Genomic DNA, 19,042 nt, shown 5'->3' on the forward strand with positions numbered 1-19,042 from the left:
CAGGGTGTGTGCATCCTCCATGGGAGATCAGGAGATGCATTGTTGGCGAGGATTGCCTGGGTTTTCTGGGCAAGGGGATCCACAGCACCAGGACTGAGGCAGGTCTGTCTGGCTAGAGGGGGTGGGGTGCAGTGTAAGCATGTTAGGTAGTAAGTGCTGTCACTGTACTGGTTCTCACAGCTGGCTGTGTATTTATGATGAAGGGTTCAGAAGGGAAATGGCTCCTGCCAGCTCCTTTGTTTCTGGAGAAGTCCCTCAGCAAACTCTGAGATTAATAACTAACTCTCCCTCCCATAAGCCCCAGGTGCCTTTCAAACTGCTGCTTCCAAGCTGTATCTCCACATGTTATTTGCTGTGCTGTCTCTTTCAGGGCAGGGGCTCAGTTTCCTATCACTAGCTGAGCTCTCTCAGAGCCACGCCCACTTATTTTTAAAGTCCCACTGGTTATAAGCACTCATGAAATTCAGCCCCTCTGATTTTCAAAGCCGAATGCTATAGGGATTTTTCTTCCCCCTGTAGGCTCCTCCCCAGTGTGCTTCTTGCCCCTCTTGCCCACAGCTCCCTCCCTCCAATGGTCACACCCATGGGTTTAGGTTCCCATCAGGTCTCCACCCTTACTACCCTTTTCAATGTGGCATCTTCTCTACATTTAGTTGTGGGGTTTGTTTTGGCCACTCTTTGGGTCCTTTCCTGGGTTGTTTGCCCTGATGCGAGTATTATCTAGTTGTATGTTTGGGATAAGTTGAGTTTAGGGTCCTCCTACTCCACCATCTTCCCCAGAAGTCAGAATCAAGAATTTTTAAGGTATATTGTTTCCATGGTCTGATTTTTGAACTATGTTATTGTATTACATAATCAGAAATATAATACGATAAAGATTAAAAAGTTGCACACAGAGACAAAAATTTCATCGATGACAGAGCCAGGACTGGAGGGGGAGCTCTATACACAATGCTCCTTCACAGAAGTCCAGAAACATTAAGGGGTTTCTGAATGAAGGGCAAAAGTTGCCTTGACCTATTCATTTACAATTTGAGGAGGAGTCTAAAGAATTCTATTCTGAATTATATGGCATCTTTCCTGTTGTAGCATTTTTTTGTTGTTTTTTTGTTTTGTTGATGGATAACTCATAATTGAAACTGTACATAAATAACATTTGTACACTTTTGAAGCCAGCACTGCAATCAAGGTAATGTACATATCCATCACTCACTAAAATTTCTTTGTGCCCCTTTTTTTTAATATATGAAATTTATTGTCAAATTGGTTTCCATACAACACCCAGTGCTCATCCCAAAATATGCCGTCTTCAATGCCCATCACCTACCCTTCTCTCCCTCCCACCCCTCCCCGCCCCCCCATCAACCCTCAGTTTGTTCTCAGTTTTTAAGAGTCTCTTATGCTTTGGCTCTCTCCCACTCTAACCTCACTTTTTTTTCCTTCCCCTCCCCCATGGGTCTCTGTTAAGTTTCTCAGGATCCACATAAGAGTGAAAACATATGGTATCTGTCTTTGTCTGTATGGCTTATTTCACTTAGCATCACACTATCCAGTTCCATCCACGTTGCTACAAAGGGCCATATTTCATTCTTTCTCATTGCCATGTAGTACTCCATTGTGTATATAAACCACAGTTTCTTTATCCATTCATCAGTTGATGGACTTTAAGAGAGAGAGTGAGTGCAAGTGGGGAAAAGGGACAGGGGGGAGAGAGAGGGAGAGGGAGAGAGAGAGAGAGAGAGAGAGAGAGAGAGAGAGAGAGAGAATCTTAAGCAGGCTCCATGCTCAGTACAGAGCCCAATGCGAGTCTTAATCCCACCACCCTGGGCTCATGACCTAAACCAAAATCAAGAGTTGGATGCTCAGCCGACTGAGCCACCAGATGCTTCTCCTCATCCCCTTTCATAACCCTTCCTCCTACGCTCCCCTCCCTATCCTCAAGAAGTCTCTGATATCCTTTTTTTGTCATTAGAGATTATTTTACATTTTTAAAGACTGTTGTAGAATGTATCAGTAGTCCATTCCTTTTTATTGCTGTGTAGTATTCTATTGAATTCTATTGTTTATCCATTCACTTTTTTTTTTTTTTTCAACGTTTATTTATTTTTTGGGGGACAGAGAGAGACAGAGCATGAACGGGGGAGGGGCAGAGAGAGAGGGAGACACAGAATCGGAAACAGGCTCCAGGCTCTGAGCCATCAGCCCAGAGCCCGACGCGGGGCTCAAACTCACGGACCACGAGATCGTGACCTGGCTGAAGTCGGACGCCTAACCGACTGCGCCACCCAGGCGCCCCTCCATTCACTTTTTGATGGACAATTGGGTTGTCAGTTTTTGGCTATTACAAATAAAGCTACTATGAACATTTGTGTACAAGTCTTTGAGTAGACATATGCATTTATTTCTCTTGGGTAAATATACTATGTAGAAGTGAAAGGGCTAGGTCATATGGTAGATATAGGTCTAACTTTTTAAGAAATTGCTAATCTTTTTTCCAAAGTGATTGCACCGTTTTACTTTCTCACCAGGAATGTATGAGAGTCCCAATTTGTCCATGTGTTTGTTAACACTTATTGTCTGTTTGAAGAACACTTTTAACATTTCTCATAGTATGGGTTTGCAAGAGATGGGTCAGCTCTTGTATGTCTAAAAAAAAAAAAAATCTTTATTTCACCTCGGTTTTTGAAAGTAGGTATGGAATTCTAGGTTGCTGGGTATTTTTTTCTATTATGTTAAAATTGTTGTTCTACTGTCTTCTAGCTTGCAGCATTTCCAATAAGAAATATGCTTTCATCTTTATCTTTGTTTCTTTGTATATAATGTCTTTTTCTCCCCTCTGGTTTCTCTTATGATTTTTTTTTCTTTACAGTTGGTTTTAAGTAATATGGTTATGATGTCCCTTGGTATAGTTTTCTTCATTTTTCTTGTGCTTGTGGCTCATTGAACTTTTTGGATGTATACAGTTTTGGTTTTTATCAAATTTAGAAAATATTCTACAATTATTTCTCCAAATAATTTGTTCTCTCTTCTTCCTCCTCTGTCCAGTTACACACATATTAGATTGCTTGAAATTGTCCTACAACTCACTGATTTTGTATTCATTGTTTCTCTCGTTTTTCTCCCTGTGTTTCATTTTGGATAGTTTCTATTGCTGTATTTTCAAGTGTATAGACTTTTTTTTTTTTTTTGCAGTGTCTCTAGTAGACTTGTTTAGTCTTTTTTCTAGATTCTTGAATATATGGAATATAGTTATAACTTTTACTTTTCTTATTTACTAATTCTTTCATCTGTGTTATTCTGGGTTGGGCTTGATTGATTGATTTTTCTCCTCATTGTGGATCATATTTTCCTTTTCTTTGCATGCCTGGTTATTTTGGGTGTGTGCCAGACATTGTGAATTTAACCTTGTTGGGTGCTGGGTTTTTTTTTTTTATACTTCTATAAATATTCTTGAGCATTATTCTGGGATGTGGTTAGCTTGATTTTTTTTTCTTTTGTTTTTAAACTTTGTTGAATGGGACCAGAGCAGTGTTTAGTCTAGGGCTGGTTTTGCCCCATTGCTGAGGCAAACCCCTCTGAGTACTACACCTAATCTGCTGTGAATTACTAAGTTTGACAATATGGCCAGTGAGACTAGGCCAGCCCTGTGCGATACTGGGGATTGTTCCTTCTAATCTTTTCAGGTGGTTCTTTCCCTGGTTTCAGGTAGTTTACTCACATTGATGCACTCATTAGTACTCAGCTCAAGACTTGTGGGGGACCTGGTAAAGATCTCTGGAATTCTCTCTCTGTACACTTCTCTCCAGTACTCACAATGCCCTGTGAACTCTAGCCACCTTGGCCCTCAGACTCTTAGCTCTGTTTCCCTAACTTGAGTCTTCTGGGTTATACCTGGGTTTCCCCACCCTGAGATGTCCTGGAAACTCTTCCATGCAGTAAGCTGCGGTAAGGTAAACAAGCTCACCTTGTTTATTCCCCGTCTCTCAGGCATCATTGTCCTTCATTTCCTGATGTCCAGTATCTTGAAAAGTGTTGCTTTGTGTGTTTTTTCTAGTTTCTTAGTTGTTCCAGACATTATGCTAAATTCATGACCTGTTAAGCCATGTTGGCCAAAAGTATATGTCTCTGCTATTATTTTAAAACTATTTTCCCTTTGATTTTAGCCTAGACTGGGTAATATTTCACTGTATGTTAACTATAGAATTTAAATAAAATTTTGAAAAGAAGGAAAGTAAAAAGATTGGATAACTTAGCTAAGAGCAGACTTAACTTGGATATAGTCCTTTTTTTCCCCTGGCAAGCAAACCAGTTTTTCAGCTATATTAGCAGTAAGAAATGCCTTAGGGTAAGAAAAACAGAAGGTAGAATAAAAGTGTATGGCAAAGCCCAAGTCTGGTAAAATACTGATTGTCTTCTCACTTAGTCCTGATTACACATTGAGGAGGGATGGTATGGTCACCATGGCAGCAGTTTCTGAGCATAACCATATGGTCTCTGCCATCAGGACCTAACTGATTATTACAAAAGCAATTTAAAGAGAAGACTCTTAGAGACCTAGGATCTCTTGCTTCTTCCCCCATCCAACCCAGGCTTGTTTGAATATCTCTAGGTGTGCTTAAGACAGAAGGAAATCTGGGGCAAGGTAATATTTTTGAAGGTAAGCTCACCCAATATTTCTGCAATAACAAGATTGGCTTGATGCATAGAGCAATGTGAGGATTCCAGACCCATCCTTTTCATGGTTTTCCAATTAAGTTTGGCTGTTCACCACTTGTCTCTTTTTTTCTGGATAGGTCTGTCTGCAGGTCAGATCTCCCAGGTTATTGTTGGAGATGAGCAACGACAGTACCTCTTGGTGGTTGGGCAGGATGTAGATGATGTCCAGTTAGCTCAGCGTTTGGCTCAGGCAAATGAGATTGTCTTGTCCTGGAACTGCTGGAAGCTCTGTGAGCAGTACATGTTTGAAGTGGAAATCATGAGGGAGGATGAAGCTGTGAAGGTAGGAGGCTGGTCCCATCCATTGCACATCCTGAAAAGGCCCTCCTACTGCACAGGGCAGTGCTCTGGTGGTGGTCAAATATGGCTTGACCAAACCAATGACCATTGGAACTCTGTTTTGGAGGGAGGTGGGGGATATGCTCCCAGGAAGATAGAGCAGAACAATAAGGTTGGAAAGATAAATGATAAAAAAGGGAAATGGCATCGGTGATCCATTTGGTGGTTGGGCACACAATTGAGCAGTTTCCTTTCTGTAGTTAAGAGATATGCGGATCATTGACCCATTTGATTTTGATGAGCATTTTGACAAGTGCCTCGATTACCTGCCACATTACCAGACAAGTGCTGGTAAGTTACTTGGTCCTTTTTACCCAAGCCCAAAATGTTTAAAGTTAAATCTTCTGTGTGGTTGGAGACATTTTGTTTTCCTTTTCTCAGATACTTTAAGGACTGCCCTGGATTTGGATCCAGACTCTGCACTTGAACAAACCCTGCGGAAGCACATAATGAAAAACCTTTTGAAAAAGGTATTTTCTAGTTCTTGAGTCATCGTGTAGACTGTGTGTGTGTGTTTATGTCAACAAGTGTATATTTATATGTGATGACCTTCTCATGTTGATCCAGTTCATCTCCTGCTCTCCATGGTAACGCCAGCAGATTTCCCTGTCTGTACCAGTTACTATGAAGACATGTCCTACCAGTTCAGATTTCTCAGTTCTGGAAAGTGGAAGCCATATTTGTTTTTCAGTTTGTCCCTCTAGAAGCTAGTACATTATTAACAGGGTAGAGAGTATATGCTTGGTAAATATGCATTGATTGACTGTGTATATAGAATTTATGTGAATCCCGTAGTAAGTGATACAATGACTAATAGAATGGACATATCAAACTAACTCATGTAAAGAAAACATAAAATCCTGGCAGATTTCATCAGTAAATTAGGTTTAAAGTCAGTTTTAATTCCAAGCGCACTGGTTGGTACATCTTCTATACCTCTCAAACCTGAATTTTAAGTTTTTTGTCTGTAAGTTTTTTTTCTCATACTCACCGTGGAATATAGGCTTTAAATGCCTAAACATGGTACTGAGAGTTGAAGATACAGGCCCGATAACTCACTTTGTCTTTGCAGATTGATGAAGGGCAGCCTACGGAGTATGTATCCGAATTCCGTACCGTGACTATGGTTTTGGTCAGCCTAGAGTTCCACAAGTCAGCATGGGTGTTGCATTTGTGTCATCTTATCCAGGAGGCTGCCCTGTACATCTCCACAGTCATAGAGAAAGGGGGTGGCCAGCTGAGCCGGATCTTTATGTTTGAGAAAGTAAGTACAAGGAAACTTGACCCATCAGCATTAGAAGTGAGGGAATAATAGTCTTGTATCTCACATAACACACATGTAAGTCAGATTCCCTGCTTTTTCTTTTGTGACAAGCTATATGACATTGAAAGTTCAACTAATAATAGTTTAGGAATGGGAAGTTCTAGTTAATTTCATTTTCAGGGTACCTGAGAATTACTTTCCATATCCTTTTTCATTCAACTCTAGTTGAAAAATCTTTGTCAGAGTAAAAGAATATTTTTCTGCCTCTATTAGTAAAGTAAATGTAATCAGATATTTCTGATAATCAAGGAGCTTGAAAAGAGCAGTATCATAATGTAGGACATTATAGGTGAATAAAACGTGGGCAGGTAGACTTAGCTCAAGGCATACAGTAGAAATGGAATTTTTGAAAAGTTCTGGACATCAGTTTTTCTTGTGTTTTAAGTTTCAGTCCTTTGAATGTTAGTTAAATCAAGATTTTATTTCTTCTTTTTTTAATCTCCATGTTGATGTGGCCCTGAGTGTCCATTTCATGAATCCTGTAGAATTCACCATTCCTAGCAGATACCAGTGGGGAAAGGCTCTGGCTTCATTCTGGGGAGTCGGTGCAGTTGTGGCAAGCCGTAGTCTTTCCCCAGGTAAACTTTTCGTTTCCTTCTTCGTCTTCTGTCCCAGGGCTGCATGTTCCTCTGTGTTTTTGGCCTTCCTGGGGATAAGAAGCCAGATGAGTGCGCACATGCCCTGGAGAGCTCCTTCAGCATCTTCAGCTTCTGCTGGGAGAAGCTTGCTGAGACCAAGTGAGGAGGAAGGTGGTGCAGGGCCCCAGGGGGCTCTTCAGCCAGGGTAGGAGGGAGTACCAAGTAGCAGGAGTTGAGAGTGTCCAGAATCTGCCTAAAAGGGAGGGAGCGTGCTAAGGGAAGTCAGAAAATAAGATCTCTTAAGAAATCATTAGGTACAGAATTATGTACTAGATACTCAGGGAAAATGAAGATAAGTTGCCACCTAATGGGGTGGGTGGAAAAGGGGGAGGAACTGAATATACCTAGCAAGGTTCAAGAACACTGCAAAGGAAGAAGCAAATGTGCAAATTAGTGTAATACAAATAATATATCTGTATGTGGCGGGAATGTAGAACAAAGGCTGCCTATCTACAGGGAGGAGGGATGTGGGAAGAGAAGTTGTGGGGCAATTACCAAGATAGGAAGGGACCACAACTGGTTAATGCTCTCCTTCTTGGCTTTCAATCTTATTAGTCCCACTGAATTTTCTGGAATTCTCACTGAGCTGATCTCCCACCTCCATATCCACCCCCCTCCCACCTTCTACAAAAGCCTTGTCCCAGTGAAGGTAAAGAAAATTCCATTTTTCCACTAGTCACACTATAACAATGTGGATTAGAATTTTTCAGGTGACTTTTTTTTTCAATAGAAAGCTCTGAGGAAGGTATATACATAGATTTGAAAAGTTATTTTTAATATTAACATCGAGTCAAAGATGCATAAAAATTGTATAGTGCTCCAACATTTGTAGGATACTTTAGTATATGCTACCAGTGTGAATGTTTTTTATCCCTCTTTTACACATGAGGAAACTAAGGCCACAGAAGAGGAGTTTCTAGCATATAGCAGAGCATGTAATGAAACCCAGACCTTCTGTCCTCAAATCTTGTGTCATTTTCATTACCTCACAGCTGCCTCTTATGAAAGGCAAATACTCTCCAAAAGGCATAGTATATATTACTAATGTGATACCATTGTAGAGGCATTATAATATCTGTAATATTCTTATAGAATATTAGTACTGAGCAGTAACTTAGAAATTATCTGACCCAACTTTTTATTTTACAAATAAGAAAGATACATAGGTTGCTTCACAGATAGTCAAACTCTTAGCCCAAGGTAGATATGTGTTGGCACTTCTTTTCAACTTGATGGGATCTGCAGATACTCCTACGGCCCACTTCCCACTTATCTCTGTAGTATGGGTGTGCTGGGCCATCGCTTCTAGTGCTGGTCCTTGTGTGCTGTTGAATTTTACATTGACTTGTGGCCTTTAAGAGTCCTGCCCTTGGCCCTTACTCCTGAATGAGATAGTCATTTCTTAGGCCTAGTTTATGCTTTCAGTCTTATTGATTTTAGAATATAGTAGATTTTAAGAGCTAGATAGAATCTGAGAGTTCATTTCATCTGATGATGATCTCTTCTTAACTAAGAATCCAGAAACTAAGATCCAGAGGTTATGTTGGTAAGCCACATAGCTTGACAATACCAGAGCCTGAAAGCTGGTTCCTAGGTCAGTGTTTTTTTCCTTGAAGATAATTACTAATTTAGTAACATTAGTTCCTTAATAAATCATGAAAAGAAGATTTTCATGGCCAAATATGTTTGGGAAGATACGCAAAGTATATTTCGTTCTTAAAGGTTCACAATATAAATTAACGTCAAAGGTTCTGGGTAGACTTAAAGAAATTTGTTATATTTTGTTTTAATCAACATTTCCCAAATTTACCTGATGGCCACTTTTCTCCAGAAAGACCTATAAACATCCAGAAGAATGAATGTTCTGAGGAGCATATTTTGGGAAATGCTGCACTAACGATGCTAAAGCTTGCCGCCTTCTCCTGAAATTCAAGTGTAGAGATGTAGCCTCAGGGTTGCCTGTGTGATGTCATCAGTAGCGAATACTATTGCTCATGCCTCTCTGCATCACATCAGCCTCACCCAGACCCAGAACCACATTCCATGTCTCCTTTTTCAATGACCCTGTTCACCTCGGGTCATCTTCTAAATTCCCCTTTCTAACCGAGGAAACACCTTCAGTTTTCAGTTCATTTACCGAAGAAAGAGGATTCTCTGAGTCCTATGATTGATCAGGCTTTTCTGTTTTCTGGCTTGTGACTATTTCTCCAGGGTATTTTTGAGATTCAGGGAGTGAGTCTCAGAATCTCGTCATTATAGTTTTTCAGCACCTCTTTATTCATCTCTATATATGTTGAATAAAGAGTGTATTTTTCATCAGTGAAGAATCTCTTTTTAAAAAGGAAGAAGGAATATGGACTGCCAGGAAGAACAAGGGGGATTCTAAAGTGCAGTAGAAAGATACAAGAAATGACCAAGTGAGAAAAGGATTACTTGCTTTGTTCCCACAGCCTTGTTAATTAGCTGAGTTTATCTCATTCATAAACTCATTCATTCAACAAGCATTCATTGAACACTACTCTTGAGCCAGGCACTGTGCTAGTTGTGATGGAGGTAGAGAAAAATAAGACATTACCCCCTTCACTAAGCAAACAACTAACTTTAATAACCTGAAATGTAAGTGCAGGAATAAAATGCTATAGGAGCTGCAGCAAAGTGCTCTGGGAAGAAAGAGTTAGTTTTCCCTAGAGGTCTTGGAGAAATCTTGACTATACAGGCAACTTTTGAGAAGGGAAGGAGTTCAGCAGTTGGAGAAAGCAAGAAAGGGCATTGCAGACCAAGGAAGCATGGTGAAACATCAGATGTTTAGTCTTTTATTCTTGCTGTGGCAGCAGAGTCAGCTGCCTGGTTCTTGTCTTGGGTGTCTCTTATCCACCCTGAGCAATGGGCCCAGGTAAGAGTCTTCAATCCTGCCTTAGAGCAAGGCAGGAGAGTTTTGACGGAATAGGAGACAATAATGTTAGCATTGTTGCCACTTTTCACGCCTCTGCGAAAATGGCTTATATGTGGATTGAACTTGAAACTAATTTATGCCTCATTGTACCCTCCTTTGTCCATCTGCCTATCTTATCTGTCACGTGAAATTTTCACATCAAGAAAATCTGATTATTCCCTTGCTACTGTATGAATTTGCCACCTTTGAGCCTTTGCTTCACCTGAAACAGTATATGTCCCCCTTTTAAATAATTCATATGTCTAGTGCTTCCCCATCCCTGGCATAGGGAGGACCACTTTCCCTTCACTTTTCCCTACTCCCAACACACTGTCTGTGCTGTAGCCATCTTGAACTGCTTTGTTTTGCACAAACACAGCAGGCTTTTCAGAGTCTCTGCCTTTCCCCATTGTATGCAATGCTGTTGCCCCACTTTGGCAGTACTTCAGTTTAAACGTCCAGTCATGTCCTCTCCTTTCTGAGTGCTTTTTCTAACTCTCTAGTGTGAGTTAATGCATCCATTCTGTTTGCTTTAATTTGCTGTACTGATCTCTAATATGTAGTATTTGTCTTGCTAACTTATAAATTTGTCTGTTTACCTCCCTCAATTTCTACCACCCTCCCTCTGCCCAACACTAAACTTTTCCAGAGCAAGGTATTTTAAACACCTAGGCCAGTTCTTGGTACTATACATACTTGTCAGTGCTTGTTAAATGAACGAACCTATGCATGCATGCATGAATGAATGAATGAGAAAATATTACTCATTTTTAAAATACATTCCAAAGACTAATTTGCTTCCGGAAGGCTTCCATCAACAGCCTGACCTTCTGATTATTCCTTTACTCTGACATTCTAGCATTATTTGATCCATTAACCCTGTACTGATACCTTTTGATCTACTTTTAATTTTGGAGTTTTATTTGAGGCAGCATTGTATAGAGGATATAACATTGGTCTAGGAGTCAGGAGGCCTGAGTTCTCATTCTGACTCTACTATTGACTCCTGCTATGTAACTCTAAGAAAGTTAATTAGCTCCTTCAGTTGTGGGTTTTGCTTTTGTTTTTGTTTGTCAAATGGGTTAAAGTATTTGCCCTGCATACCTCACGTATTTGTTGTTAATTACCCCTCAAAGGATCAGATGAGGTAATCAATTTGAAAGTACTTCAAAAAACATATAAAACATATATAAACGATCTAACAGATCTAAGGTACTTTTATTTAGTTTTTCTACTGATAATAGCTCCCCGACTAAAACTCCTTGAGTATGGGGACTATTTTGTTTCTTTGTACTTTGTATGCATCATATGATATAGACGGACAGCAGTCTCTGACCTTTTCTATTCTGAGCTCTAAAACTAGACATCTTGATCTGAGGAGTGACAGATCGAGTGCCTGACTTGGAGGCTTCTAACTGTACTTACCCACTGTTGCTTTTCCGATCCCCAGGCTTGTTTCCATCAGTATCACGAATGGACCAGTATTCTGCGGTGTGATTGGGGCAGTAGCAAGACACGAATATACAGGTAGAATAGGACATTGGCCTGTTACCTCTGTGACTTAGGGGATGATTGTAGAGGAGATGGTCCAAAAATTCTGTATCCTTTACTGTCTCCCTGACACAGTTATTGGCCCAAAGGTGAGCCTTGTGGCCAGAATGATAACTGCTTATCCAGGTTTGGTGTCCTGTGATGAGGTAACATATCTAAGATCCATGCTACCTGCTTACAACTTCAAGAAGCTCCCAGAGAAAATGATGAAAAACATCTCCAACCCAGGGAAGATGTATGAATACCTTGGCCATAGAAGATGTATGTGAGTGTCATTATGTGATAGTTTATTCTCCTCTCTTTTACACAATCGGTATAGGAATAACCAGTGTTTGTATGAAACTAGAAAGAAAGATGCTTCTAGTCCTGGCTTGCTGGAATAAGAGACATAAGAGGAGGGTTTGGTGTGTGAGATCTTTAGCTTTTTTGTTTAGCTCTTAGCTAGTTCCTGAGTGAACTTTTATAGTGCTGTCCAACAGGAAGAGAATTCAGTAGGTCACTAATCTGGATGTTCTTCTTTTCCTTTGGGTACTTCACAATTTATTTACTTCTCTGAGCCTGGAACAATAACTCCCCCCTACCTCCTCCCAAAGATGCTTAATTTTTTAAAACTCTTTTATATAGAATTCTGGGCCTTTTTAGTTGTCTGAAGGTACTTGCTGATGAGCACAAATTGTTCTCTATCTACTTAGAGATATATATTCTGTCTATCCCAATCTATTTTTAATAGACACATTTCCCTTTGTCCTTTTTCCCAGAATGTTTGGGAAGAGACATTTGGCCAGAGAGAGAAATAAAAATCACCCTTTGTTAGGTGAGTTTTCTTTCCTACCTTAATTCGTATTTTTTCAGCTATTGACGGTTAAATGTGATTTAAAAAAAAATGCAAGACCAAAATGCTTCTAAGCCTGTATTTAAAAAAATAGAGAGCAGCCTTCTTAGTGAATTTATGTTCATTTTGAAGCAGTCTTGCCATTTCTTTTCCTTGCTGAATGTTTACACTTCAGATGGAGTCTTCTCACTGTGCCTGAGAAGTACCAACATTTAGTAAGAATCTTTGTAAGTCAGAGTTCGGCTGTTGAGGTCTGCTCAGCTTGTTGTGAATCATCTTTAGAGGGAAATTCCTCATCATGAGACAGGAAAGAGAACAACAAGACTGTTAAGTCCCACACTGTGTATTCCCTGTCTTTATATTTGTCTTAATTTGTATCTCTTAGGTTATTATCTTTACATAGCAGTGACCAACTTTGAGGACTAAATTGTTACAATGGAAATTTTTACAAAAAGCTAAGAAGATACAGTAGCTCCCATGTCTATGTGATGTCTAATTATTCTTAATGTTGTTACTTAAATTCTGGAGCGAACCCCCAAGCCCAGCACACTTCTGTATAGTCCAGAGTTGATTTTATGGAAAGAGATGTGAAACCTCATCAAAGAATGGGATTCTGCCCAGGGTTCTAGGGGAGAAGCCATTCTGAGAATTACCTTTGCAAAATAAATAATAGAGTGTCTACCAAAAAGCACAGGAGTATTAGGTACTCCCTGTCTCTCTACAGATCGGGAAAAAGAACTGGAAGCCTTTCGAATGGCACAGCAGGGGTGTTTGCACCAGAAGAAGGGGCACGCAGTTGTGTATGAAGGTGGAAAAGGCTATGGCAAAAGTCAGCTGTTGGCTGAAATAAACTTCCTGGCCCAGAAAGAAGGACACAGGTAAGACTCCTGCTTTCTGGTTGAATGTCTGCTTCTCTTGAGGCTCCTTTCTCTTGTTGGTGAGACTCTTTTGTCATTAGACTCAGTATCCTTGGGCTGGTGGAGTGAGTAACCTCTCTGTGGGTCAAGGGACTCCCAGTGACCATAGTGACATTCACCAGGGTGTTGCCATTGAAGCTGAAGGAAACAGATTTCAAGCAGTGCTTCTATGCCATCCAGACCCTCATGGCCATCTTCTTTGAGATTGACACATGTCCAGCCTATTACCGCCAGGAGTGCCTACACAAACAGCTCTGTGGGATGGTGGAGGAACCTCTTCACTGTCTTTTTAATGACCTCTTCTTTGTGAAGGTAATGAAAGCCGTCCGTGGCTTTCCGAATTGGATTACTGATGTTACTTTTGATGAATAGTTGGACTCAGAATTGTTTTCTAATCTAATGCCCTTAGGCCATATCTGTATAGCTTAAGAACATTTAGTTAGCAGTGGCAGGATTGAGATTTGAAATCCCTTCGACACCAAAACCCAGACTTTCTCTTTTTTGAAAAGAATAGATTCTAGGACTGACTCCAATACTAATCATATGTCATGGCACAGATCTCTTAGTCTGAGCCTAAATTTTTTCGCCCGTGAAATGATAATTATAGTACGTTATATGATTTGCACATACATTTTAAAGGAAGTAGTATAAGAGATCACAGTATAAATATGAGAATGCTAAATCTGTCTGGGTGATACTGGCCAGTTGAGCATCCCCAGCAATTGTATCCATGTGTTCTCAAGCCGGTTGCAACGTTTTGTTCTTTAACCCTGACCATGGAGTATGTCACTTGAACCAGCATCTGAATCTCAGAAGCTTCCAGTGGTCTAGGATTTATGTGGTACCCAACAGTAAGCAGGCTAAGAATTCCCTGGTCTATAATTCTTATTCATCCTCCATCACTTCTCCTCATCTGCCAAACCTACAGGGCATTCTATCTAAAGGAAAATAGAGAAAATGAAAATTTCTCCCATTCCGTAGCATAGCCCTGTCTTAGGCCTTGCCCGAGGCCCTCACTCACCCTTGCCAAAGTGGTGGAGGAATAACCTAACTTTGACTCTCAGGTCCATGGTAACTCATGTGCCTAGGCCTAGCACAATGTTAGGAGATACTCGTTGCAGTTCTTTCTGACAAGTCTCATGTGCTCATTCATTCTGGTATGCTTGGAATAACTGGGGTACTGGAGCTGTCCAAAGTGACATCACTAAGTCCAACCTGTCCCTTTACTTCTTAGTCATGACCCTTTAAGGGCTTGCCAGAGTCTGAGTATGGAGAGGAGCTATCGCTCCAAAACTGCCAGTGGATTTTCCATCTTACTCTTTGAACTAAATATTGATGTTGGATTGGGATTTGTGTCCCTATGCCCAGTCCAATAGAAGAAACGCATTCTCACTCAAGATAGAATCATTTTCTGTTCCCTTTGGAGAACCTGTATATTTTTATTAGATTGTCACTGCAAAAGCTAATATATGAATAATTTTCTTGGTTAGTTTCCCTTATCCTTCAAAGTTTCGCACATGGATGACCTGACCAGACAAAAGAAGGTTAAGGCATGTTTTTTTCAAGTGCTCCAGGAGGTGGGTACTTTTGCTACTTACCCTTAACTCTTACTATGTGGAGATGGTTTGTACTTACTTTAATCTCTCCATAGCACATCTTGACTTAGGCCTCCCTATTTGTTGATATCTTCATTGTTTGTATCTATCTTTAACCTTGAATCAGTCCTGTATAGCATACAAGAAAAATGCTTTGCTCTTCCCTGATCCTTGTTTCTTAATGAAATTTTAGTTAATTTTAAAACAGTAGTTTCTAAACGCAAGTGGATAGCTGTTTTACCTCCTATTAATTACAGATACACTCAAGCCTTAACCCAGGTTACAGAGTCAAAAATATCTATGAGCAGAAACTGATACCATCATTCTGGAAATCAGCCTAGAAGTAACTAGTCAAATTTTAATAACATGCATCCTCTAGACCTAGTGCTTCCCCTCCTGGATCTGTGTCCCAGGGAGTCTGCTCACTGCAGTGATTGTGGAGGCGAGGGAGGTATTGGCATGAACTCGTGGATGAACACTGGAGAGTGTAATACAGAAGTTTAGAAGTAAGGGAATAGATGAAAATGTTGCAACAGAGTGGTCTTAAAAATAATCCTGAATAAAAGGAGAGAAATAATGAGATCTGTAATACAGTAGCATTTACATAAAAACAGTTTGCTTGACAAAACAATGACACACATTTTATAAGAACACAATACAAACAAAAGTATTACAGTAAACACCATACCTGCTGCAGCAGGGGAGTGGGGAATGTGGATAAAAATGAGTATGTTTTTTTAAAGTGGGGCCTGGTGGTTGGTAGTTTTAACAAGCAGTCAGGTAATTCTGATGTGCAGCCTGGTTTGGAAATTGTGGATATAAAGTCTTATGAATTCATTCCCACACAGTTTGAAGCCTTTGCCAAAATTAAATATTTGAAAGCTTCAAGTTTGATTTGGAGAATATTTTGATGTTTATTTTGTTTTTCAGTAAGAGTATTTTCTTGTCCAAAGAAACTCAGTACATTGCTTTAGAAATTAGATACAATGGTTATATTTTATGTTTGTAAAGTAAAATATTACCTGGACTTAAGACATTTTATTCTGAAAACCCCAGCCTGTATTAACATTTTATTTAAACTTCTGTTGGGAAATTCATGGTGAAATTTGAAAATCAGGTGACTTCATTCTACTCAGAGGTTATCATTGTTTCTTTGCTATTATTTTCAGGCAGTGAGGGAAACACCGCTGATTTTCCTCATTGACGAAGCCCAATATATGGATGCAGCTTCGTGGGAGTTTTTGGAAACATTGCTCTCCTCTGTGCCCATCATCATGGTGATGACATTGACCCCTACCATCACCCTGTGTGACTGTGCCCAGCACTTCCTGCAGAACTCTCAAGCTGTCCTTGTGCCCATTTTGAAGTTGGCAGCGACCTCACTGTTGAGAATGGCATGTTGGGAACTGGGGGTGGTGAGCATCCCCCAAGAGCTGCAGATGTGAGTGGCTAGGACTAGCTGGGTGCTTCATTAAGGGCAGAGTCAGTGCCATAATGTAAGTGAGAAGGCTCACGTCTCACTTACCAGAATTGGGGGACAGAATGGCATTAATAACCGTAATGAGGCCAGATTTAAAGATAGACCGTCTCCTAGTAAACCAGTAAAGTGCTACCTCCCTGAGCTATCCATCCAGGTTTTCACAAGACAGCTAGGACTTGGATGGCTTGCTTAACGTGTCATTTATATGTGGTCAGGCCACTTTCTGGGGCTCTTTGGTAAGGGGATGTTAGTTCTTTTTAACAGCAATAGAAACAAAATAGAAAAGTTACTGCTAAAATACATGTCAAAACAATCAATTTTTCTTTTTACATTTCTGTGCTGCTGCTTACCTCTGTTAGTGTATATCATCAAGAGCTGACTTTAAAAAAGAAGAAATATTCCTCAGTATGAAATACCCTTGTGCTTGGCTCTCTTCAAGTGGGCATCTTTAGTCAGCAATCCCCTACTTACCTCTCCACAGCTACCTTCTTCACAGGTGCTTTGGAAACCCCCTCTACTGTGAGGTCTTATGCCAGGACCTTCTCTCTAAAGACATATTGGTCTTTCATGATCTCCAAAAGGAGGAGGAGAACAGCAAGTGGGAGACCCTCTCAGGTGAGCTTAGTTTCCAGGGTTCTACCCTGGTCCAACTGCTGGAGTTTATTCTTTGACATGGCATTACCAGACCTTTATGAGACATGTGCCTATTCTATTCCCTGATAACATTATAAGCAAGATTAAGCCTTCTTGGCCTGCCTCAGAGAGCTTAATGGAGTCAATCAATCTACTATATTATAGTTCCTCTTTGAGCAGCCCAGGAGGTGGAATAGGAGAAGAGGATTTATAAGCAGGAGAGTTCAATAGAGAATTGCACATTACTGATGAGAAGGATGGATGGGGGATGGGAGAAAGGAGGAGGGTGAGAGAGGAGGAAGGGGTGAAGCATGTGTAAATCTGGAAAGGCATCCTAGGGCTGTGATGTAATAGAAGAGAGAGCTACTAGAAAGTAAACAGGAAGAGTGAGAATGCTGGATACCATACTGTACGGAAAGTGTTGTCAGTTTGTAAGAGAAAATCAGAAAACAGGATGGGAGGGGTAAGCCACTTTAAACATAATGCTCTTTTATCTTCATCCTGTTAGTTTCTTGACTAAGTTCTTGTATTTTTGTGCCTTTAAAACTACAGTCACTGAGCATGGTGTTGTCCTCAGTTATAGTCTTCTTTTCATGCAGCCAGTGCCGTGAAATCCACAATGTACAGCATTCCTCCTGCTGGCTCTGAAGAACAGGAACTTTATATCTGCACAGTCAAGAATGATGTGAACTTGGATACCGTGCTTCTCCCACCATTATTAAAAGGCAGGTCACTTGAAAACCTCAAGTGAGCCAATGACAGATGTCATTGCACTTAGTAATTTGGTGGTTGATTGAATATAGGTCTCTCATTGTCATGTGAGCTTCCTTTTCTTCAGAAAAAAGAAACCTGCCTTCTAGAAATAAGTTCCGGCACTGCCCAAAGAGCCCCTGAGAGACTTGTAATGCTACTTGAGCCGTATTTTACTTGAGTGAGCCTGTTGTTCCCTGGGGCTAATGACCGAGAACAGTCTCCTCGTTATTTAATAAAAATTATGTCCTGTGTTTCCCTTCCCTCCTGTGCTGGAGGAGGCAGTAAGCAAGGGAGATAATGTGGCCAAGATTTAAGAAAATCTATGGTGCTACTGAAGAGTTTAATCAAAAGTGGAAAGTAAGCTTATAATGACTGCTGAGATAAAGAATGAAGAAACCATCAGATCTGAGTAGGCATAGTCAGACAAGGGATGTTCTTCTTAGAAATGAGGAAGTTGGGTTTATTTCATGCTCTGTTCAAGTGTCTGTGGCCAGGGTACCATATTAAGCACTCTTTGGGAATATTATGGTGAATAAGGCTGCCTTCAAGTCCAGTATGATCTTATTGAGAATATAAGACATGCATACGGGGGCGCCTGGGTGGCGCAGTCGGTTAAGCGTCCGACTTCAGCCAGGTCACGATCTCGCAGTCCGGGAGTTCGAGCCCCGCGTCAGGCTCTGGGCTGATGGCTCGGAGCCTGGAGCCTGTTTCCGGTTCTGTGTCTCCCTCTCTCTCTGCCCCTCCCCCGTTCATGCTCTGTCTCTCTTTGTCGCAAAAATAAATAAACGTTGAAAAAAAAAAAAATTAAAAAAATAAAAAAGACATGCATACGAAACAGCAATACAGAACACCTTGCCAGTTAGTTAGGAGCCAAGGTTCTGGTATCAGAAAAACCTGGGTACTACTGGCTGCTCCACTTACTGGCTATGAATGCTCAGATAAACTTGTCTAAGCCTCAGTCTTCTCATCACTCCAGTGAGGATAATGATAGCCCCTACCTTAAGGGGATTAGTCATCATACATAATAGCTATTCAGTGAATGTTAGCTATTATAAGCTAGCACTCTGGTGTCTATAGGTCCATCTCGATAGTTTACACTCCTACAACTACAACAGGCCTCACTTGGCATTGACTTTACTAACTTAGAAGCATACAGGTCAGAAAACAGCATCATATAGGATTTCTTTAGTGCCAAGGCTAGATTGTAAAAGGCCACATAAGTTATAAAAGTATTAAAAAGGGGAACTGACATAATTGTATCTGTACTTTATATACATGATTCTACTGCTAGTTAGTATATTATTGGGATAAGAGTGAGAGGAAATTGGAGAT

At 40.5% G+C, this 19,042-nt stretch overlaps 1 protein-coding gene across 1 annotated transcript in view; it reads left to right on the forward strand.

The window, feature by feature from the left end:
• Positions 1-19,042, forward strand: part of LOC115513919 (adenylate cyclase type 10-like) — a 51,285-nt gene that overhangs the window by 12,438 nt on the left and 19,805 nt on the right. The window contains exons 5-18 of the mRNA XM_030315460.2: positions 4,794-4,999; positions 5,256-5,346; positions 5,437-5,525; positions 6,128-6,319; positions 6,995-7,116; positions 11,400-11,476; positions 11,576-11,765; positions 12,259-12,314; positions 13,057-13,210; positions 13,372-13,561; positions 14,740-14,826; positions 16,014-16,285; positions 16,806-16,939; positions 17,557-17,682. Of these exons, the coding sequence (XP_030171320.1) occupies positions 4,794-4,999; positions 5,256-5,346; positions 5,437-5,525; positions 6,128-6,319; positions 6,995-7,116; positions 11,400-11,476; positions 11,576-11,765; positions 12,259-12,314; positions 13,057-13,210; positions 13,372-13,561; positions 14,740-14,826; positions 16,014-16,285; positions 16,806-16,939; positions 17,557-17,682 (1,986 nt within the window). The remainder of the gene's footprint in view (positions 1-4,793; positions 5,000-5,255; positions 5,347-5,436; positions 5,526-6,127; positions 6,320-6,994; positions 7,117-11,399; positions 11,477-11,575; positions 11,766-12,258; positions 12,315-13,056; positions 13,211-13,371; positions 13,562-14,739; positions 14,827-16,013; positions 16,286-16,805; positions 16,940-17,556; positions 17,683-19,042) is intronic.

Source organism: Lynx canadensis, chromosome B2 (genome assembly GCF_007474595.2).
Source record: "Lynx canadensis isolate LIC74 chromosome B2, mLynCan4.pri.v2, whole genome shotgun sequence".
Lineage (NCBI taxonomy): Eukaryota > Metazoa > Chordata > Mammalia > Carnivora > Felidae > Lynx > Lynx canadensis.